At 40.4% G+C, this 23,753-nt stretch overlaps 1 protein-coding gene across 1 annotated transcript; it reads right to left on the bottom strand.

Moving 5' to 3' along the window:
- Positions 1-155: 155 nt before the first annotated feature.
- pole (polymerase (DNA directed), epsilon, catalytic subunit) lies at positions 156-23,665 on the bottom strand. Its single transcript, XM_015398404.1, has 48 exons — positions 23,421-23,665; positions 23,181-23,316; positions 23,025-23,105; positions 22,356-22,400; positions 22,191-22,283; positions 21,960-22,114; positions 21,718-21,862; positions 21,544-21,624; positions 21,343-21,450; positions 21,143-21,253; positions 20,752-20,837; positions 20,501-20,620; positions 20,285-20,417; positions 20,085-20,198; positions 19,771-19,983; positions 19,585-19,692; positions 19,377-19,505; positions 19,189-19,291; positions 17,160-17,306; positions 16,942-17,087; positions 16,713-16,861; positions 16,532-16,624; positions 14,427-14,729; positions 14,151-14,346; positions 13,846-14,060; positions 13,034-13,136; positions 12,835-12,915; positions 12,325-12,447; positions 12,025-12,234; positions 11,689-11,898; positions 10,869-11,015; positions 10,650-10,790; positions 10,389-10,542; positions 9,952-10,058; positions 9,587-9,763; positions 8,263-8,486; positions 7,967-8,187; positions 7,676-7,880; positions 7,420-7,593; positions 6,893-7,018; positions 5,387-5,519; positions 3,637-3,835; positions 3,423-3,554; positions 3,137-3,330; positions 2,638-2,838; positions 2,427-2,552; positions 1,620-1,709; positions 156-1,535 (listed from the first exon to the last, which is right to left on the bottom strand). Exons 1-48 carry the CDS (start codon positions 23,486-23,488, stop codon positions 1,413-1,415), a joined length of 6,879 nt encoding a protein of 2,292 aa, XP_015253890.1. The 5' UTR covers positions 23,489-23,665; the 3' UTR covers positions 156-1,412.
- Between the last annotated feature and the right edge of the window lie 88 nt (positions 23,666-23,753).

Here is a 23,753-nt window from a genome sequence, read left to right as displayed (position 1 = left end):
AGCCAAAAGTTTATTCAACTATTGCCACCCATTCCAGGTAGGCAATAAAAAGTTCTACTGATTCACTTTGTTTAAGTCTTTTTCCTGCTTCACAAAGGTAGGCAGCACATTGACAAAGCCATGATGGCAATTATTTTACATCCAAGTAGTATGCAGTTCTTCCTATATACATACACATTAATTTCAAACAGATGGTATCGGCCAATACTGCACAGCCAGGTATTATGGCCAAAAAATGGAATCGGCATGACACTAGTTATAATGCTAAAAGAAATGTATTAATGTTATGTATATATAAATGCAGCCACTCAAATCTCCAATAGCTCAGGGTAAAGGTACCACCTTCTTTTCAGACACTTCCTAGGGTAAAGTGCTTCCATTAACGTTTTACTTGTATAGTTTTAATGGAAATGAAGGGGGATGAAGACTGAGCCCCAGAAAACAAACCTGCTCAACAAACAACTTTTATGTCACCCAGAAAAGTATGTAATGTTTCAAATATTCTAACTTGTCAGTGTTAAACTACATATTTTGTTTAACAGAATTACATTCTGAGACACAAAAAAATAAGATCTGGATTTTGCTGTGCCAAATCTAAACACTGCTGTTCTAACTGCAATAACTTTAAGACATCTTGGAATTGTAATATTTATTGTAGATAGATAAAATGTGTCACGGCTGAGTGGAGGTTTTTGAGGACCCAAATGCAGATTTGAGGAGGCAGAGGTGAGCTTTAGAGATTTCATGAAGGCAACTGAGGCAGAGACCCAGAAATACTGAAAACCAAGAACTCAGAAGATTCCTGGGAGAAATAAACACAGGGAGCAAAGTAACAACAAAACAACAAGAAACCAGCAGAGGTGGTATATAAATGGGAAACAGGATGGGCTAATTAGCTGAATATGGAGCAGTTGTGATTAGAAGTAACACAAGGGGGCAACAGAGTAACTCAAGAACTAAACACTGCTAGAAAACAACTACCGGTATAAAGACACAGAATACAAAGAAACTAAAAAATAAAACTTAAACAGAGGGCTGAAAGCTGACAAAATATTCATTTTTTTCCTTGCAAGATTCAGCTCAGACCCCATTAACCACAAAGCAGACGAGGTTTGGAAAGATGATGGCTTTTTAATCTCAGATTTAAAGTTAAAGGCATAAAAGAAATTACAAAGTTTAAGGACTTCTGCTTTATTATTCAACATTTGACATTCATACAAATATAAAAATCTAAATGGAAAACAGACATACATTTAACCATATTTACAGTCCCACAGTTTCTCCACCTTGCAAGCCGATCACTGTCCATCAATAATAACAAAACCTGAGATGATAGCTGCTTAGCTGTGCGGGGTTTCAGCACTCAGTGTTTTCCAGATCCACAGTGGGAGGAATTTTCACTGCGTTGCTCATCAGTTCCTGTTCTGGCTGAACTGAGGGCTCATCACAAGCAGCCATTCAATGGTCTCCTCCAGGAATCTCATGTTGTAGTGGGAAGCTATGTTTCGAAAGACCGCGATCTGCTCGGAGAAGCTCTTTGAATGGAAAAAGAAAAATGTCAGCCGTCATAATTATACACTTTATGACTGATTTAAAAAATGTTTGTTTGAAGCAGAAACCTTGGCTGAAAAAGTCAGGTTGAAGTCTCCAGCACACGTGCAGTAAAGGGGCATGTTGGCTTCTTTCACCCCTTTGCATTTGGTGCACACCTAAAAATCCCACCAATGATGGGAGAAAGACGGATATGAGAAATGACTCAAACATGATGAAACGAAAAACAGTTTAAGCAGTTAAGGTTAAACAGGGTCCAATTACATTTCAAAATTCTTTCAGACTGAAACCTTTGAAGTTTTCAAATCTTTATTTGCCACTTTTAAAGGATAAACAGAAAGCTAACCACAAATTTATGAAAGAGGATTCTGAAAGGTTAAACTTGTACCACAACCAGAGGATTTTAGGCTTACAGACACATGAACACAGAATGAAAATTGATAAATTTCTCTTCCAACTGGTGTTTTTCTTTATCCTGAGCTGTAAATAGGTTTTTCAGAGTGAGTCTTTTGTTGTTTTACTTTGATTTTACCAATTTGTTGTACAGTCTCTATAATCAGGAAAGTGTCCAAAAACTCAGGATAAGCCAATTTATGGATTAGTTAGGAGAAAGATAAACAGGGTTGATGAAAAATTGATAAGTTTCAGTTTGTTTTCAAACTTTGTGCTAAAACTACATGTAAGGAAGAGGAAGGAACAATAAATTGACAAACAGAAGAATGGTAAGCTGAGCTAATGAATGAAAGTGAAGATGCTTGAACTGGGGTGAATGGATGGATGCAAACACTAATAGATGGAAAACAGACAAAAATATTGATACTTTTTTTTTTTCACCTGATGAGTTGGTGCTGCTTGATTTAACTTGTTTTACTCACCAGGTCTTGCAGAGTGTAGCTCATAAGTTTCTTCTGCAGAGCTTCCACCAGCGCCATCTCAATAGAGTCAGTTTCATATTGCATCTGGCAGTTTGAGCAGAACCACTGAGGCAAAACAGACCCATCCTAAAAACACAAGAAAGTGGAGCTAGAGCTCAGTCTCTCAGCTGCAGGTGTTTTTATGAGTCTGAGAATGTCAGGTTGGTGGTACCTGTGCCACAGATGGGTCTTTGCAGAGATCCAGGTCCCGACAGAAGTTGCAATGGTGACAGATGACTTCTGGCAGTATATAGGAGTTACAGGGATCACGAAACTGGGCTTGCTCAGAAAACTCTCCCACATCCACGAGTCGCAGGAGGTCTCTCTTTAGCTTGTTTACCTGATTCACGATGTTAGCATCTAGTGAAAGGACCTGAGGATGGAAAAGACAGGTAAGATTTATTTGAATAGTTGTCATTTTTATAATGACTTTCTATTTAACCATTCATTTAACCATTTGTTTTGATCGGTCAGGTGACCCAGGGTTTTAGAAAGGCACCCCTCAATTAAAATGAATCATTAATATAAAGTCAATAACTGGGTCATTTCATGTAATTCTAATTCTTCAGTAACTGAACAGAGCAAGGCTAATTCAGCTCTTCCTTTAGAGAAGATCTCGGCTTTTATACAGTTCTGGATATTTTGGATAAATGTGGTGCTCAGCAGCACACCTGACAGACGTATTTGACAAACTCAAGCGCTGGATTGTTGAGCAGCAGATGTGAACCGGGCAGGACGGGGAACATCTCCGAGGTCTGGGTTACGTTTCTGGTTCCCGTAACTTTTTTCTGGATCTTTTGGGTGATAGTGAAAATGTTTTGGGTCAGCTCACTGGCCACGTACTCCTGGGAGAAGGAGATCATTCCTGAAGGAAGGGAATTAATAAAAACGAATAAATTATATCCCTGAAAAACGAACCAGTTTAATACTGAATCTACCGCCTGAACTGCATCTTACCAGGAAGCGCACTCAAGTCTCCGGCTGCCTGCTGGGATGCCTGGCTGCCTCCACGTCTCTTGATAGGCGTTGCTCCAGGAGCGTTGCGTCTTAGCTCCTCTTTCATGCTGTGGTAGACTGCAGCTATGTAGGCTGGCATAAGAAGAGAGAGAAGATTACTGAAAAGTAAAACCTCAGGAAGAGACATGTTTATATGAGAAAGATGTTTGTTTACCTGATATAATCATGAGAAAGTATTTCTGACAGGAGGCTGTTTGGGGGAGATAATGCATGATATTCCAGTTGCTCTCTATCAGCTCTTCAACCTCATCAGTCTCTGCATCTCCATCATCTTCTTCCACAGCATCCTCATCTTCATCTTCACTGCCTTCATCTTCGTCTCCTTGTTTGTGTGTTTTCTGTTTGGCTCCTTCCTAAAAACGGCAAATCACCGTGAAACACTTTACAGATGGCCAATTCTAAAAATTTATGCTTAATATAGAGCAGCGCAGAGAGATCTGCTGATGGAACAGGAACACTTCAGCCTCATTGGTCCCGACTTGCAAACAAAAGCCAAAGATCCAACCTTTTTTGCCCATTAAAAAAAAAACCGTGCCTATGAGCCTAAAGGCATAAATGGAGACAACATTCTTTGTTGTGGATATAGAGAATGGAAGAGGTGTTTTAGAATGACGAAGCAAAAAAGAAGCCATTTTAAGGGACAGTTATTTCTCAGCTGACTGTTGATGTCACTCCTCTAGATCGCTAACTTTCAATTTGATGCTATGCCACTTTTACATTTTTAGCCTTTAACAGAGTTTTATTGAAACAAATAAAAGTGTCAAATTATTTCCTGCTTGTGAACTGATGTTAAATTTTAGATCATTGACATTGAAAGGGTTACAGCATCTTTTCCAATCTCAGTCTGCATGGATCCTTAGTGGACAACACAGACTAGTTATTAACAGTAGGGCTGCAACTAACGATTATTTTGCAAATCGATTAATCTGTCAATAATTTTTTCGATTAATCAGGTAGCCAAAGGTTCCTTAAAGAAGATTGTTTACAAAATCAACCCAGGTGAAACTAAAACTTTTCTACTTGAATTCTGGATTTTATTGTCAGACGAAAACGTTTTTTTTTTAATCTTATATGCAAATTGTTTAAGCATTTTTTTTTTTTTTACAACTTTGATATCATTACTGCTCTAATTGGGTTCCCATGTCAGCTTAAGACATATTTTAGTCTCTATTCTCTAGTTAACAATTAATCGGTCACTAAGCTGGTTGACAATTATTTCAATAATCGATTAATCACGATTAATCCGATTGTTTTAGCTCTAATTAGCAGTGCTATGTAGTCTAGTGTTTCTCTATAATATTCCATTTTCAAATTTTCCTTTTCAGCTGCAGGTTACAGCTTCAATTATAAGGAAACTAAGAGACGCTGTGCTTGGCTTGAGATCATGAAAACTTTGAAGAGTGGCTTCTAGGTTTTATGTTTATTAAATTTATTTTTTATTTAACCTTTTGATTGTTTTGCCATTTTAATGGTTTACAAAACTTTGCAGATTTTCCTGACCTCTGAAAAGGAAAGCAGAGTTAAAAGACCATAACTGCCACCCTTTAATCTTTTAAAATAAAGTCATTAACTGTTCCCTGGAAAGGTAAAGAGGACAGATTCATTAATATAATAAACCAATTACTTATACACTCTAACTTAATAAAGTTCTGTTCTACATGTTTTTGAAAATTTCTGACATTTTTCTCCAGCAGCTCAAAACTTTACAAAAATCAATGAAGATACATTTTCCAAAAATCTCAGATTTGTGCATCTCTGGTCAATATAATATGGGTCACCTAAATGGCGTGTTTTCCTTTTTTCCAGAACAAGTAGTTGTGGCTTCATCTTTATACATTTACAGTTAGAGAAGTCTGGCTAATCCTAGAGCTACACTCAAATTTAACATCACATGCGTGTCTCACCTCCCCGTACAAAATGCTGGAAGGCAGTTTGCCCTTCACACCACCGTAGTTGGCTGGGTCCATCCACAACAGGAACTCCCAGCATCGTGAAAAGGAAATGGACAGAGAGTGGAAGATTTCTTTCGTATGTATGCTAGAAGAGAAACAGAGCAGTGATGTTATCCAACCCATGATGGCAGATTGTTGCAGCTGGAAACATTTACATCAAGAGAATAAGATTCCAACCAATAAGTTTTTACATTTTATCCAGTTATTGAGAAAATCAGATCACAACTTACTGAATAGCTCCATATATCATCCATTATAGATCTCACTGAGATTAAAATAATCTCCTTTATAATATACAGAAATGGCAGCAGCACACAGACAATTTCAAATAACAAAACTACAGACATGAAAATATAAGATACAATTCTGGTAAATCTACAAAAATAACAATAAAAAACTACACTATTTAAAATTAGTTAAAACATCTACAAACAGAAAACTTGATCATAAAATAGTTCAAAGGTATGAGCAGAGAGCAACTGCTTCCACTTCTAGTCCTTCTGCCATTTATTCCAGTCAGATTTTAACCCATAATCAGAGCAAACCTTTGGTACATTTAGTAAAACAATTTTTTGTGAAAGCAGAGAGTGATTTCAGCTACAGAGAGGAGATGAGGGAGAAGTAAACCTAAAATGGCTTTGAAAATGAAAGAATCTGCATATGGATAAGGAAAATAATCCAGCATGATCCAGTGGTGAGCAAGGGCTCCTCTTCACTTCCATTACGTGCTACAAATGACTGCCCTCAAGTTCACCTAGGAGGAGTTCATTCTGCAAGCCAACCAGTTTACATACTAAGCTAAACTTGACAGAAATAGGTTAGTTAAACTGGGATGCATCTACTTGATTTGGAATCTGTGTGTAAGATTGGACTGAAGTAACTTTGTTGTGTCTTGGGATGACATGTTGTAAATCTCCCCAACCTGAACTGAATTCTCCTGTTTCGAGTTTCTATTTCAGGAGGAATTTTCATGCAATTTTCAAGCTCTTAATGGTCTTGCCCCGCCCTTCCCGTCTCGCTCCCTTAGATCAGTTGACCAGTTTTTACTGAGGGTGTCAAAGACAAAACGAAAGCTCAGAGGGGACTGTCCTTTTTCTGTTGCAGCCCCTAAGCTGTGGAATGACCTTCCGTCGGCCATTAGGCAGGACTCTTCACTTTATGATTTTAAATCTCTTCTTAAAACCCATTTATTTTCCTTAGCTTCCCTTGGCTTTGACAATCTAAGATAGTGACTTTGTCTCACTGCGTTTCCTTTATTATTGCTTTTCATTTTATTACTACTTTTATCCAACACTTTATTCATTGTTTTTATGATTGATCATTTGTATTTTATGATTGTGTATAGCACTTTGGTCCTTTTGGGCATTGAAACTGCTTTATAAATAAATTCGGTACAGAAAGAACATAGATCACATTTCAAAGAATAGAAATGTGATCTATGGGGTATGAATGACTGACCTGTTGGTGATGTATTCCACATAGGCAACAGCGTCGTCAATCCTTCGTTTTTTTGTGCACAAGATGATCCTGTTAAAGTTCCCATACACCACGGTTGACCCGAGACGTTTGAACTCAGCAACTAGCCTGTCAGCAAAAAGACAACGATAATGATTAAAACAGAATGTAGCCAAAGAAATAAACCAGCACAGCTGATATAGGATGCTGCTGTGCAGAGAGAGAGAGATAACAGATAGATAGATGCTGGAGCTCTGGAAAATAAGAACATATTTGCTTTGAGTACTTTAATCTTTAAACAAAAGAGCAAACAGAGCCTCTGGATTATAAGTAACTTTACAAATCTGTTTGGATTTTGCTGCTCATAAAGAAATAAAGGTAATGTTCCCATTCCATGTCTTGTTTTCTTATATGCTGCCATTTTTAGCGACTCATCCTAATGCATGGACATCTCTATGGCAGCAAGAAATTATTTTTTAATGTGACCAAATGAATGCGTTATCAGGTAGTAAAACTGCTACGCCACTTACTGCAGAAACACCTTCTTCATCATGTTGTGCAGGGTGCGATGCAGCGCCGGGTCATAGAGCAGAGAACTCGGAGAGCGCAGCCAGCGGTAGAAATGCATCACCTGGTTGTCTGCATAAACGTTGTGGTACTGTGTGATCTCCCTCACCCATCCCACCACCATGCTTTTTAAGATCCTGCATGGTGAGGATGGAAAACCACAGTGAGAGAAAAGAATCTGTGAGCAGGTTTGCTGCAACACGACAGATGTTAACGCACCTGAAGGTGTTGGAGCACAGCGCCGTCTCGTCGTAGCTAGCCAAAGCGCTGGCACCCTGGTTTCCTGACATCATGTCCTCCAACGAGGCCTGCTGGATCACATCAAAACTGACGCCCAGACTGGCTCCACCCTCCATGTCGTTGACATGTTGCGACTGGAGGATTGTGTTTACTGCCAGACTCTGCAGGTCCAACTCCACACAAGCTGGTGAAGAGAAACAAAACCCATCAATGAAAAGTAAAAGGCATGTAAAAAAGCTCCATCCTGTGAAAGCATGCTTGTTTATTTACCTGTGGAGTAACATCCCTGAGAGTTTATCTCCACAGAACCCCTCTCGTCGTTTTCCATGACCAAGCGACTGTCATCAGCCTCCTTTCCTCCAAGGTCTGGTCTTGAGGTGGGAGAAAGCCACAGCAGGTGGTTGTGTTTCCGTAAATGTCTCGCTAGGAACAAATCTGAGCCAAAGATGGACACATCCTGAGGCAGGTTCCCCACAGGAAGGTGGTAATATCTAAAACCAGAAGCCGTTAGTGACATGAAGCCCGCAGGAGTAATGAACAGTGAAAAGAGGGAGCGCTATTCATACCTGGCCATGTCGAAAGCCTGCGACAGGCAGCTGTCCAGGTTGAGGTAATGACGGATCATGCGGCGGGCACCGAGGCGTTGCCAGTCCAGCACATTGTAGCTGATCTCGTCCACCACATGTACTGGAACGACTGGGAACTCCTGAAGCACAGGCATCCCAGCTGCCAGTCGCCGCAGCTCCCAGTTAGACTGCACAGCGATGAGAGTAGGCCCTCGCCGCTCATCCTGGAAAAGCCAAACAAAGACAGAAGCTTTATGTCTCTGACATAAACACAGTCTTACTTTAGGCTAAACCTTTCAGTTACTGACTGAAGCAACATTTTCATGTCAAATTAACGCCATGCGGTCCATCTATAAAACTTCAGTGCAGCAGGTTATAAATGCAGATGCTCTCCCTTTTATCCTTAGGGTCCATCTTACTCAAACATTTTTGCACTTTTAAACAGTAAAGCAATTGAGAATTGTAAAGTAAAACAATGCAAACTGAAAAGGTTTAATTAACAATTTAAATCAATTCAAAACTACTTTATTAATCCCAGAGGGATATTAATTATATTATAGGGGCTTCCTGCACAGGTTGTTGTTGATGGCCGTAGCCAGGAAGGATCTGTAGCCTCAAGTGGAGTCCTGTAGTTTTACAGAGGAGGCCTCTGATGGAAGACGCCCTGTTGACAGTCTGATAACGACGAAGATTTATGAAGAATTTTAATTATTCAATTCTATTTTACGTTTTTTTATCCATAAAATACATTTTCTATTTAGTTTCCCTTCAGGATCAATAAAGTATTTTTGAATTGAATTAAATAAAGTTGTGAATCTTTTCATGGAATCTGTGTTTTTTTGTTTGTTTTTTTTTTATAATTTCTTTGAAAAAATATTTTTGATTTGAAAATATTCAAATGATTCTCAAAACATGTAAATACAGAAAAATATTTTATTTCACAATTACAAGAAGCAAAAATATGTTTGAAACAAGAGGAAGTCAAAGTAAAGCCTTAAGTCTTCAGGATATCTAGTTTTCTCGTTGCCACATAAACGAATCTAATCTATGATTCCTCATCTCTGGTATGAGCTTTTTTAGATCTTGAGTATGAAAAAAAAATGCCACTAATATTTCCACCTTGGCTAAACTTAGGATGACTTTTTAAACATTCTGAACCTTAAATATTTTTATCTTTGATGTGGCTAAAATGTCTTTATTGAGCCCATTTAAACTTTTAAACTTGTTTTAATTTTCCCTTTTTTAAGTGCACTTTGAGATTTGAAGTCAAATGTAAAGTGCGTTATAAAATAAATTCATTATTTAATAAAAGGACATCTTTTACCTTGTAGTTCAGCAGGATGCGCTGAAGAGCGCGAGAGATGGCCTTGATGTCATTTTCAGCTCGAACCTCGAAGGCGTGTTTTTCTGGAGGCAGAAGCTCCTCTGTTGTCTTCTCCAAGAGAGCAACCCGCTCAGCTGTGTAGAGATTACTCAGGTTGGGCATTTGGTTGCTTCTCACCTGAAATTACATAATTGCACAAAATATTGAGAGACTTTATAAAATGCAACTAGAAGGCAGTGAAAGAATATCAATGGGGGCTGCTAGTGTAGCGTAACAGATATGCTCATGCTTCAGATCGCAAGCACCATGTTCCCATGCTGTATTTATAAAGATATATAAACGAGAAGAATTCCTGTTTTTCTTACCGTGTCCAGGACGAAGATGCTTGCTTTGCGCTGAGAGGGGATAAACAGGCCGAACAGAGCCTTCTGACCTTGGCTGTGATGGTATAAATATATGTGGCGAACACTCCCTGAGAACAAGGGGCACATGGCAAGGACAAAGCGGGCAAAAATTTAAAGGAGAATTTCACCATCAGCTCTATAAATCAGCTGACTTAAGATGAATTATAAAGTATTGAAACAAATGGTTTAAAGTGGTTCTGTCCAAACCATTTCCTGCAGGTTTTAGACGCATGGCTCTAAGAAAAATACATCTGAATGATAAACGGTCTACTCAACACCTCTACTCTGCTACAAACTCCAGAATCAGCTGTGGAAACATCTAAAACCCACACAGCTGGAGTTGGAGAAATCTTTACCAAACTCCATTTCAAGATGATGGCATTTTTAGGAGAACCTACCAGGTTCCAGGTAGCTGAACTGGGCCAGAGACCTCATCTCCAGATGTGCCAGGTCGAAGGAGTCGGTCTCCCTGCCGGCCAGATCCCTGACCACATGTTTGTTCACCATGCAAACACATCCCAGCTGCACCAATGCACGGAACAGCAGGGGGACCTATCAAAGATGAGCAGCGGAAGCTTGAGTTGCGCTCTGAATTCATAGCGTTTTTTAGTGTAGCGAAGGAAGTAGACTTAGAATACATAGCTAAATAAATGACAAACCTGTGTTTCATAGACACCTTCAATGTCTGGAGCAGAGAGGTCAGCATTGATCTCATTGATGTGCTTCTGATACATGTCTTCTGGCACAGAGTACTCATAGAGGTAGTACACAATGTTGGAGCGAGGCAGCATGCGGTTCACCTACAGATGTGGACATTTTTCTGATACTGTTTTTTTTTAGCATCCATGTTAGCCTTAAAACATGCCCTGAATGTTTACCTTCCTGTAAGCGACTCCTCCGTCGTCCTGTTTTGGTACCTTCTGGTTGACGTAGAAAACGCGCGGGATGTTTAGTTTCATGCAGTGAAGGTCGTTTCCAATCACAGCCCACAGCTTATACAGACCAGGGTGGTTGGTCTCTGCAATCTGAGACACATGACAGACACGTCACTTCACAGGCCAAAATTTTTACTATGAACTTTCTAAGGTAATGATTTTATAAAGGATTGGTAAAACTAAAAATTGCATCAAGGAACATGCTTTTACCCATTTACCTGAGATTTATAAAAAAAAAAATTAAATTAAAATAAAAAAGGTTTGAATGCCAGAGTTTCACACTGAACTCAAGTCTGGACTTTGACTAGGCCGGTCTGGAACATGAATTTGCTTTGACCTAATCTAATTTTCACCTTTGCAGCTGAAGAAAAAACAATAACCCCACAGCATCATGCAGCCACCAGCGTGCTTCACACTGAATACTTGTCTAGAGTATTATGCAATGTTTGATTCCAAAACTACTGTCAGCTTTCATGCAGGCCTAAAGTTCAACTCTGGTCTCATGTGAGCAGAGAAACTTCACCCACATCTTTGCTTTGACCTTTACAAGGTTTGTGTAAAAGGAGAGACATTGTCGTTTTTATGCTTCCTAACAATAGGTCTCCTTTCTCTTCTTTATATAAAAATATTTCTGGGGTATTGCACAATATTGCCATATTTTCCTATTTCTTCAGTATCATGGAGGTGCAACAGAAAACGGAGATTCATCTTTTGAACATAAAAAAATTCCCCTGCACCAGTGTAAAAATAGACCGTTCATCACCTGAACAATCTGCCATGGCATGTCCAGGATGCTGCGTGCTGTTCGGCGCAGAAAGCTTCCCAGTCCGGTGGTGGGCCCACCTCTAATGACTCCCCCCACAGGTTGGGATTCTCCATCCAGCAGCTTCCTTCTCTTCTTCTTCTCCTTTCTCTGCCTCAGCTGCAGCTCCCATTTTTTCTTGTGATAACGCAGCCACACAAGTCGCTCCTCCTTTAAAAGCAAAAGGTTGATAAAATTGAACAAAAACACGAAAAATAAAAACGAGTCAAGATAAACCTGTGTCGTTTAAAATGAACAAGAAATCCATTCACAGTATTTAAATGGCTGCTCCCCTACCCGTGTTTTCCCCATAGGGGGTGGAGGTCCCAGGATTTCTCTCCAGGACTGTGTGAGCTCCACGTCCTGCGACTCCACCTGGCTGTCCTCTCCTTGAGAAACCCGCTTCCTCTTGGTGCTGATGAGGATGGCTGGCTGCAGGGGTTTAGGTGGCATCCCAAAGTCCTCCATGTCTACAGTTTGCCCAGCTTCAAGAGGCTGGTGGGCAATCTATGAGAGAAAAGTGTACATATTTTGATATTTCACAAGATAGCATTTGTTAGCATTTAAAGGTCTTCAAAGGCATGGTGCTGAAGCTACCTGTCTCTTGCCCTCACTGGTGAACAGTTCGCTGATTTTCTTTTGCTTGTATATATCGTTTTTCTCCAGCAGCTTCTTGTGAAGCCAGTCGGGATGCCTCACTCTTGGGACTGGGTTCTTCACCTTGAGTCAAACAGAAGTGATAAAATAGATCTTTAAATCAAACTGGGTTACATCCAAAAATCTGTTCATTTTTCATTCCAAAAAAGTAAAAAAAAAAAAATTAATAAAAAAAAAAACCCAATCCACTGGACGTTGTTTCCAAGTTTGAAGACGTTTTGCTTCCCATCCAGGAAGGTTTTTCGATTCAAAATGTCAGAATTAGTGCTAATTCAAACATAAAAATTCTGACTTTTGAATTGAAAATCTTTAATGGATGGGAAGCAAAACGTCTTCAAACTTGGAAACAAAGTCCAGTGGATTGTTTTTTTTTTTACTGTTTTAGATTGACTATGACCTGGATGACTGAGAATCTTCACCATCAACTGTTCATTTTAGAAGATGACTTACCTGCTGCAGAGCTGCAGGGATAGTGATGATTTTTTGGATTGCACTACCCAACCTCTCAATGTAATAACTCCAATCCAGGATCTGGAAACAAGCACATAAAATGAAAAACAATGATAAAAAACAAAACAAAAAAACAAACAGAAAAAAAAAAACTAGGTTGCTTTTTAGGCTTTGGGAAAAGAATCATATTGGGGCTCACAGAGCGAATGTCCAAGTCATGCAGGCTGGGCATCTTTAACCACTTCCGAAGGAAATGTTTCTTCACACTGGGCTCTGCCTGGAAGATGGCCAGAGGAATAGCCCTGAGGGAGGAAATGCATAGATGGTGTCCAATAGGGTCAAACTGATCTTTTACTTACAGAAATGGAGTAAAAAGACTTTCTTCCTAAGGAAGCATTTAGAAAAAAAAAAAAAAAAAAAACACACACACACACACACACACAGCTATCATTTGTGTTCGGGGAGAAAATGTATTTTGACAGAGAGAAAAAAATTCAGCACCAAACAAGTGTTTGCTTTTATGATGATGATTTTGTCTGCTTTATAATTAGATTAAAATGCAAGTTTCTTAAAGGTCTGTAATAAAACCCTCATAGTTTCTAGAGGAAGTAAGTAAACAAACAGCTTAATGAGAGCCAAGGAACCCTAGGTAATGCAGGACAGAAACCTTCTACAGCCTTCAAAAATGAGCTGAGCTTACAGGGAAAGTGGTATTGACTCAAAACAGCAATTTGTTTAGCTCACTCTTCTGCTATGTAATTCTTTAAACTGATCTACCGAAAAATTTCCATGAGATTCTGGGATTTACCATTTAAACTCAACAGTTAAAAGGTTATTGATATTTTGCATGCATCTTTTCTTATAGACATGACTTCCACTCCATTTTTTTCTGATCACGAACCACTATATCAAGATTAATTCAGTATAAAGAACCTAAATGTTAAAGGAGGTACAGAGTCATTTCCTTGTGCTTTATCAAGTTCCTGCACTGCTGCTGTGTTCTCGGCCCACCTTTCTGTGACAGGGGAACCCTCTGGTTTTCTGGAGATGACGTAACGACAGCTCAGACCTGCGTCTTTCACCATCTGGTCCCCTAGGAACTCGGCCAACCTCTTTGCCGTGCTGATGGACGTGGACTTCTGCTCGCCGTAGTCCTCCAGCTTCCTGGACATGGAGCGGTTCTCTGAGATCAGCTCAAACAGCTCAGCATCTGGCATGTTGGCGGCCTGGGGGAAGAAAAACAGTCAAGTCAGCTTGATGTTTGGTGACACAATTTGTACCATGGTCAAAAGCCACGACAGATTCTAGATGTCCACCTTGCTATAGAGCACGTCCAGCCAGTAGTCGGCCACTTTGGCCACTGAAGCGTAGACCTCCTCCAGAGTGGTGCCTTTGAGAAAAGCCTCAAAGACAGAGGACTGGAAAATCTTAATGAGCTGGAGCTCACCTCTCCTCTTCACCTCAAAACCTTTGAGCTCAGCCAAGGAGGCGTCCTCATTAAACACAGCATACCTAAACAAGAGGCAGAGGATCCTTCATCAACACGTTACATTCCAGAGATCTAAATAACCCAAAGATCAGTTTCTGCCTACCTCTTCTTCAGCTTCTTCCCTTCCTCTTTGGAGGCAGGCAGAATCATTGCCAGATAAGGTCCGTCCACCTCAAAGAAGATGCTGTTCTCTGCCCGAACGTTGTAAGTTAGTGACGTCGGGTCCACCAGCTCGTGGTACTGGTCATTGGTGAATCCCTCTTTCACCAGGATGTTGAGCATGGCCCCCGGGTAAGAGATCGTCACTTTGGGCTTTTTCTCATTGCTGGTTTTTACCACAAAGTTCTCAGGGAAGGTGTTGGGGAGGACACACCAGATCCCGTCAGTGTCCAACTCCAGGGGTCTCCTGGGTTTCACATAAAAAGGGAGACAGTAAATAGACGAGGATTAGGTTTTTTTGACAGGTGAATTCTGGCAAACAAATTTTTTTATCAACATAAGTTCAATAAACATTTCTACAGACCAGAAGCTTCATGCAAACAGCATCCGGAACATTTTTTTAACTTTCCAGAGTTCTCTGCAATTTACTTTTAAAATACAAAGCAATAAATGACTAAGTTAAGCAGATAATTCCACAATAGGCTGAGTTTAAATATGAGACCTGGTAATACAACTATGGACCTACCAGAGCCTCAGTATCAACAAACTCACATATGTGATCCAGACATGCATATGGTGATTAAAATAAGCACACAACAGTTACACATCCACAAGACAAGATTCACAATATTTGAGATGCATACACAACTATATTGCGGGTTTACAAACCAACAGTGGTCTTTGAACTTTACAGTGTTGTGTGTCTCAGACTCCTCTGACGTGATTTGATGCACAAAGATACAAGAAGGGAAATTAAAAGAAAATAACAGAAGGAACGAATACAAGTGGACAACAGGAAATAAGAGTTGAAGAGGATAGGGAAGAGGAAATTACCAGAAAGGTGGAGGAAAAAAAGCATGCTGAGCCATGGAAGCACAGAGACTAAGGCTACGTTCACACTGCAAGCCTTGATGCCCAATTCAGATTTTCTGTGAAATCAGATTGTTTTGCAAAGTCGTTCACATTTCCAAATATATACGACTTGATGTGATGTCATTTACGGTATGAACTAGACGTACAACTTAGAGACATGGAGGACGTGATGACGTCACAAACAGCAAGCTTACTCTGTTCTTACAGAAGTAAACATGGATGGTAGCGTCAGAGCACATCTTGCAATTTTTGACTTCTTGTCCAACCTCAGCAAGCTCCCTAAAAGCGCACCCTTTTCAAGAACATTGAAAATGAAGGCTGCTCTCTGCATTATCATCCGCCATGGTTGCAGTTTTTCCTCTAACTCAGTTCAGATTTAGGATCACAAAGCCAAATGGCTTGTGTTGCATTTAAAAAGAAAAATGGGATCTGTGTTGTTCAGACTCTCATGAGAAGACCTGATACAGGTTGCATATTGGCAAATAAATGAAAGAATAATTGGATTTGGGTCCCTTGAGGCTGCTCAGTTCTTTGTAACAGACTGCGCATGTGTGTGGGTAGCAGGAGTTGCAGGCGGGAAGGAGTTTGGCTGCTGAAGGGTTGGTCTTGTTCATGGCGACCATTAAACTAGAGATTCTATCCTCTCCTGTCAGATTATTGAGTTAACAGAGGCTGTAGCATGAATGCAGCCATGAAGGAAAAGAAGGTAGTGAACAACTAAAGGTCTATCTCCCAGATAGATATCTCTCCACACCCAAAAACAAACATGGAGAAGCAGCTTTTAGTTCTCATGCTCAACTAATTTTGGTAAAAAACTCCCAAAAAAACATAAGATCTCTAAAACCCTCAGTTGCTTTAACTCCAGATTATAAACTTATGTGGCCTTTATCTGTGCTATAAAAACATCATCAGTTAATTTGAAGTTTTTATAAAATATTTTCTTTTTTTTTTATACAATTATCTTATTTTAAATATTCACTTTTACTCTCTTAATTTATTTGTTTTACCTCTATGCCTCTGTAATGTATTTTGTCATTTACAACTCTTTGAATTGTCCCATCATGAAATGTGCTTAATGAATAAACAAGCCTCGCCCTCCAACCCAACTTCCCTGAATTTAGCATCCATCAAACTGTAGGTTTGGTCTCTTTTTGACATGTTGTAAAAATCTCTCACCCTATTTGTTCAATGAGCTCTCTGGCCTGAGTTATGATGTTCGCTCCAGTGAAGCAGACGATGCCAGCCATCTCCATGGAGTACCAGCGCGCTCTGGGACAGAGAGAGAGAGCATCAGTCCTCATCCATCCAACAGCCGGACCTCACAACTGTAGAAGCTGGGATTTCCCCGCTCGCCTACCCTTTTCTCATGACATAGCCATAGAAGGAGTTAAGGATGCATTTATGAGCCAGCTGAAGAGACTCATACAGGATCTCCATGTTTTTACAGCGTTTCACCTCAGCAGCATCTCCATTGTCCTGAGCAGCCGACAGCTTCTTCTTCCACACCTTCAATGAAAAAATAAAATGGATAGGTCAGTAAATGCTGATGATTAACAAAGAATTTTTCTTAAGCTCCCACAACATACTTTGTGGAGTCCTTTGAATTCATAACGGCGATCCCTGAATGCTCTGACTGTGTCGACGTAGAAGGAGTTTTCTCTCTGGCAGATGGTGGTGACTCGCTCCTCCAATCGCGTCACATGAACCTTCTTGTAGGCCCTCTTACAATAATCTGATGCAAAAGCAGGTCCATAGAATTACACGATTCATGCCACTGCAATCCAAAGCTTACAGTGTTGCTTACCTGCGAGGCGTTTCTTCTCGTGTTTGGCCTGCTCCTCCCTGTTCAGAGCGTGGAAGGCCCGAGGAGGACCATTAGGGAACAGAGGGGGGAACTTCTCCGACTCTAGCTGCTGCTGGATGCGGTGGAACTCACTGCGGCTTGCAGGCACTGAGGACATAGGCAGGGTTTTAAGTTAATTAGCTTTTTTTTTTTTATTTTACGCTCCAGAGGTCTTGAAGCTTTTAAAGTACTCCTACTTATTTTATTTTATATCCGGAGACTTTAAGTCCTAATAGATGTTCTTTAACCGTTGAAAGATGTTGAGTATGCTGGTTACACATTCTCTAGACAATGACTCAAAACACAGGCAGTAATAATGAATTGGTATAGATCAGAAACCTATACAATCCAAAGAGCCATTTTTTCAGTCATTTCAGAAAAAAAAAAAAACTGTTAAAAAAAATAAATCAACATTAATGATGGCATTTATAAAAACAGAACCAATTTCTATTTTACAAATAACACTAACTTGTTCAAAAAAAAAAAAAAGGATGCTTTTATTTGCTTCTGTAAGATGTCATTTTAAGACAGTTAAATAAAATAACTATTTTTTTAACCTCATGACAAAAAGGATCTAAAAAATATATTTCAGGTACTTTTAGTGCCTTTCTTTATGGAAATTCAATGTCACTTTTTCATCAGAAAAAAATGCAGAAGCCTGCATTTTTAAAAAAATATTTAGACTATTGGTTAGGTCTTTATAAATTTTAGCCAGTTATCAACAGAGCCAGTCCAATGCATAAACAAACTAGGCAACTGCTTAGGGCCCCAGGCCAACAATGGGTCCCCCATGAAAAATCTATTATTTGGGATCAGTTTTTTAGATATATGATGATTTCTTTATATATTAACAAAAACTCATGATGGAATTATCAATTCTTCACATCAAAACATCTTTATCATAAAGAAATCATTATTCAGACCTGGAAAAAAAACAACAACGAAAAAATATTGGTCTTGGGACCAGACTGTCAAACAGATTAGGAGGGATTGGTGTAAACTTCTCCGAAACAAAGATACACTTTGATATTTTTTGTTAAATAAAATTTATTTAATCTAAAAAAAAAAAAAAATGTTTAACTCATTGGAACATGAGTCCGGAATAAAGTTTTATCTATCTGTTATTTTAAAAGATATATTTTTTGCACTACAAGTTATTTTTGCACAGAGCTTTTGTAGTTGACATTATTAGCAGAATTAGAGGGTCCCAAGATCACATTTTGCTCAGGGCCCCATGGAGGCTTGGGCCAGCCCTGGTTATTAAGAGCCATTGTGGAAGAAAAAGCACTATTGTGGTTCAGGGGCCATAGGATGCAGACCTTTTGGTATAGGCCGTAGAGGAATTAGGGTTTTAGAACAGCCTAGTAAAAGTCCAGAGCTAAATCCATACAAGAATCAGTGGAAAGACATTGATGTTCACAATGAAATCTATTGTTTTTTCTGTTTATGTACAAAATATTGCAGAGTTTCAGTTGTAACTGAAGTTTGAATTAAATGAAGGCTAAACAGAAGTGCAGATTAATCATCCGTATTTCACCACTTTTCTTTTAGTTCATTAACAAAATTAAAATAATAAAGTAAGATTTAAATTTTGTGGTAATTACTAGGGCTGCAACTATTATTTTGCAAATCGATTAATCTGTCCATTATTTTTGATTAATATCTAGACAGTAAAAGGATCCTTAAAGAAGATATTTTACTAAATTAAACCAGATGAAAATAACTTTTCCACTTGAGGAGTTCTGGATAGATCATAGAAGAAAGTTTTTTTTTATCTTAAATGCAAAACGTTAACAAATTTTATTTTTTATCTTTGTTAAAATTTCTGCTCAATATGGGTTCCTCTGTCAGGTAAAGGCATGTTTTAGCCCCTATACAATTAATCTATTACTAAATTAGTTGGCGATTATTGAAATATTCGATTAATCACAATTTATCCGATTAATTGTTTCAGCCCTAGCTGTAATGTGACCAGAGGCGGCCGACTCACTGATTTCTCCTCTCCACTGCCACGCCATCCTCCTCTGGCAGGTGGCCCCGGGTTTGTTAAAGTCACAGGCAGCACATGTGGCCTCATCGACCATAGCTGACGGCTAGAACAGCAAGGACACGACACCTCATTGTTACTGTGGCATTTAAAATCAAGCCTTAATTCATTGCTTGATGTTAAATGCTAACCTGCAGACGGTTTGTCAGAATGATGTTGGGGTACATCGCCCCGACATCAAGATGGTAGATGAGGGGGCATTCGATCCTGTTTGGAACGTCCTTCAAGGAAGTCAGCTTCTTTTTGATTTCATCGCATACCTAAAAACCCAACATGATTAATAGTTTTAAGATGTAAGCCATGATTAACAATATGTAAGTAAAAGAAAAGTCCACGCACCTCGTTAAAATTGGTAACCTGCTCCAGAGGAATCTTCTCCTCCTCTTCGATGGCGTGACGCATCGTCCTCTCCACTCTTTGAAGCAGGAAGTCGAACGCGGCTGGGTTCTGTGGACAAATCACAGCAGACCGTCACATCTAAAGATGAAGAATTTGCAGAGGGAGATAAAGAATCCTTTCCTGTACCATTTTAAAACGACAGGGGATGTCACTGCGGAAAACTCCGGACTCCAGCGCCTCCACATGGCCGCCCACATAAGTCTCTGAATCCAGGACGTGACCATCGTCTGTCAGCTTGTTAAAGATCTGCTCCTGCTTGTTGGGGAACACGATGTTGGCGTGGAAGGCCTGCACCATGAGCAAGGCTTCACACAGGGTACCAGAACCTTTACGCAGCACCTGTTCAGACGGGGCCACGGCGTAAGAGACGAATATCCACAAAGCATATAAAAGCTGCTGCGATTAATGTGGATTTTCACAGCAAGAACGTGGAGACGAACCTCATCGGGCTCCATGGGGATGATGGTACACAGGGCGAAGATGAAGGGGTGAACATATTTCATGTAAAGGTAATATGTGGCCACGGCATCTGACACAGAGTAGGTTGCTAAGGTCTGATGTAAACAGATGGCAAAACATTAAATCAGAGATAAAAACTGACTTTTTGAATTAAAGTCCAAGTTTAACACTCTTTCTGTACCTGCGGCTCTTCAGTCGCCATACGGCACATCTCCTCTGGGTCCAGCTCCACTGGGTCGTAGCCTAGTTTAGCCTTGGCTGCTGCCTTCAGATTGTGACTCCCTACAGGCAGGTAGCTGTCCCTCTTTACCCACCTGATGCATAGAAGAGGCAGAACAGGAAGGTGATGAAACCGTCTAACAATCTTATGACCTGATCAGGTCAGGAGTGTTCCCACCTGAGGCAGTCCATGTGGATGGCTTGAGTGGATTTATACTCTCCCTGGCTATCCTTCTGAAAACCAATTTCCCGGTGCATGCTCAGTCCATGAAGTGCTGCACGCGTCTCAACAAAAGGCCTGTAACAATGAAACACAGTTAAAAACCAACATTTTATATCAAGATTGTACAGATTTTCCAACCAACTACAGACTATGTAAAAAGTAAATCGTTGCTTCAACCTGGAAGACGGAAAACATAACGGGCTCACCAGTCAAAGAAGTCTCCGTTGTAGGTTACGAAGATGTTTGGCTTAGTTTCCTGAACGTGATCGAACCACCTCTGGATAAGAGCCGCCTGCAGCCAGTCATTTAATAGGTTACAACACGGCTGATGTGGTTTTGAAAGCAGAAACTTTTCCAAAAATCTGACATTTATATTCAGCCCATTTCACTCTGATCTACCCATAAAAAAAGTCTGCAGCAGCTAAACGCTTCCAAAATATTTAAGAGGGTTTCCAGAAGCGTAGAGGAGGAAAAACAAAGAAGGCTGAAGCGGTGTAACGATTCAAACAGATGAATAAACGCATAGAGTTTGTATTCAGTCTACATTTCCCCCTTTTTTTTTTTTTTATGTTGGCCTATTGCCCTAATCCTACCCACCTCGTCATCCTCGTTAAAAACTGTGAAAGGCCCTTCATATTCCGGTTTGGGGGTGAACTCAAAGTCCTCGATGTTCTCGGAGACGATCTCCCTGTTTGTGATTAGAAAGCCCTAGAAGGACAGAAATCAGAGCTGTGAGGAAACCGACACCAACAATGAAGGGAGGTTAAACAGAAGCATGCACGTTGAATAACGCCAACCTGTCCGTCAATCATGTAGGAGATCATCATGATCTGGTCTGTCTCCGCGTCTGGGAATTTCAGAGGAAGTTTGGTGGTTTCGATATCAAAAGCCAAAACAACCGGGTCCTAAGAACACAAACACAGAAGCTGGGTGTAAAGGAGAGGGTCCCGGCAGTGAGAAAGTATCTGTGCTTTTCAATATAAATAACATCTCCACACCGGGCGTTCCACTAGATCGTCTCTTCGCACTATCTCTGGTGGAAAGGTGCTGCCTCTGTATCGGACGTTGTACCAGTGAGCCTGGATGAAGCAGAACCAGATTAGAGCAAACAACCTCTAAAGAGATTGGATTTAAAAAAGGAAACACAAGCATTAGAGAAAACCCATTCTTACCACATGAATCTTGAGGTCGATGGACACGCGGACATGATACGGCACATCATACTCTCTCATGTCCACTATATTATCCAGCTGGTCAGCGATACTCTTGAGCGTCCCGTCATCGTCAGCCGAGGTCACACTGCCTCCTGCTAGAGCGCTTGAAAACAAAGGAGGACGTAATTAAAAAAACAAACAAACAAAGGGATCAAGGTGAAGCCTCTGGGACTCCAATATGAACAATGAAGTATAGCTACCTGGACAACATGGACGTGTAGGCGTCGTTGGACTGTTCCCTCTCTCTATTCTTGCGTACTGCAGGAGAAATCTCACGCTTGACTTTGATGAGGTCGTCCACGGTGTTGAACGAGAGCTTGATGTAGTTTCTCTTCAGTCCAACTAGATGGTTCGGCTGGGGAGAGCGAGCCGTTACGTTAAACTCAGCTACTCTGGATAATCTGAACGCTGAAGGACCCAAAATCTCTCACCAAGTCCAAGTCCTCCTTTGGAACAATTTCAAGCTTTGCCACCTTTCCTTGGAACTTCTTGGATAAATAGGAGATAACCTCTCGCTCGCAGTTCTGGAAATAAGATACTCTTTACAGTTCTCTAAAAGCAGGATTTAGATCTAACAAAATTACTGACAAACATACCTTTTTAGTTGCTACGTAGAAGTAAGGCTTGAAGGGTAGAGCCACCTGCGGAGCAGAAATGTAAATCCCTTTATTGTGCCAGAATGGGGAAATTTATTCTCTGCATTTTGACTCATCTTGTGAAGCAGTGGGCTGCCACTGTGTGGCACCCGGGGAGCAGTGTGGGGTTAAGGGTTTTGCTCAGAACCCAGGGGATCGCACCGGGTACTTGCAACCTTCTCAGAGCACAAGCGCACCGCTGTTACCACTAGGCCAACACTCCCCAAGTAAAAACATAAGAGCCTTCATTCATTATTGGAACCTCTTTAGCTATGGTGAATCTCTTGTCTGTTTTCATTAGCTACCAACCCCTTTTGTGGGGGGTTCTGAGGAATCCAAAGCTTGGGTTCTCTGAAAGAAATTTATCTGACCTGTCTGCTGTGTTGATCCATCTTGATGGTTCTTTTTGTTAAATAATCTCCTTTAGAGAAGTGTTTACACTGAGAAATTTGCAGTGTTGCACACAGCAGGGTGCAGGGATACAGATTTATTCAGAAAGTTTAAGAAATTGTCCTTCCACTTTACTTTCTATTGGTCTGACACAATAAACTTCCAAAATTACTAATTGTTTAGTTAGAGGGGTGTGAATACTTTTGTCAAAGCTTATTTTCCTTTTTTTAGATGACATACCTTGAATCTGCTCCCGTCCTCCTGGATAAAATAATAGTCCACAGCACTGATCATCCTTTTGTCTTCATCCAGGATCTCCGTCTAAAATAATGCAAACATGTTTAGTGACCCATATGAGGCTACATTTGATCCACGCGTGTCACAGCGTGGACTCACGGGGTGCATGTTGATCAGCCAGCCGGTTTTCTCCCCGGGTTCCTTGATCCTGTCAAAGCCGAAGCGGGCGTCCATGTCATCGGTAAACTGGCTGCGCTCCAGCCGCTTGAGCGCCGACATGGAAGATCCATCATCCCTGATTAAAACACGCAACAACGTTGATTTCGCGATTTCTTTAGTTAACTTACGTCACTAGCTTGCGTTTAGTTGTGTTGAGAAGATAAATGTCCGCAAACTTACTGGTTGTCTTGGTCTGCTCCAGGTTGGCCCCTGTCCGCTCTGTATCGTCCGCTGTTCTGCAAAACCATCTTCTGTTATTAGCTCTCTGTACCAGACGAAAAAACTAACCAACTAAGCCTAAAATCTCTATATTAAAAATGAAGTTAGTCACATAGCGTAGCGTAAAAGGCTAGTTTTTGGCCTATTTCCCCTCTGTTATTGTGGCTGCGATACTTCTCAAGGTTTTTCTTCTTTTGGCGCCTTCCTGCAGTTGCCGCGAGACTGGGAGCAGGAAGACAAAAGATCGTATATTTTAAAGTGATGATTGACATCGCACATAGTCTCGTTACAGCG

The sequence above is a fragment of the Cyprinodon variegatus genome, unplaced genomic scaffold (genome assembly GCF_000732505.1).
Source record: "Cyprinodon variegatus isolate N-32 unplaced genomic scaffold, C_variegatus-1.0 Scaffold932, whole genome shotgun sequence".
In the NCBI taxonomy this organism is placed as follows: domain Eukaryota; kingdom Metazoa; phylum Chordata; class Actinopteri; order Cyprinodontiformes; family Cyprinodontidae; genus Cyprinodon; species Cyprinodon variegatus.
This window is presented reverse-complemented; position numbering and strand designations above follow the sequence as displayed.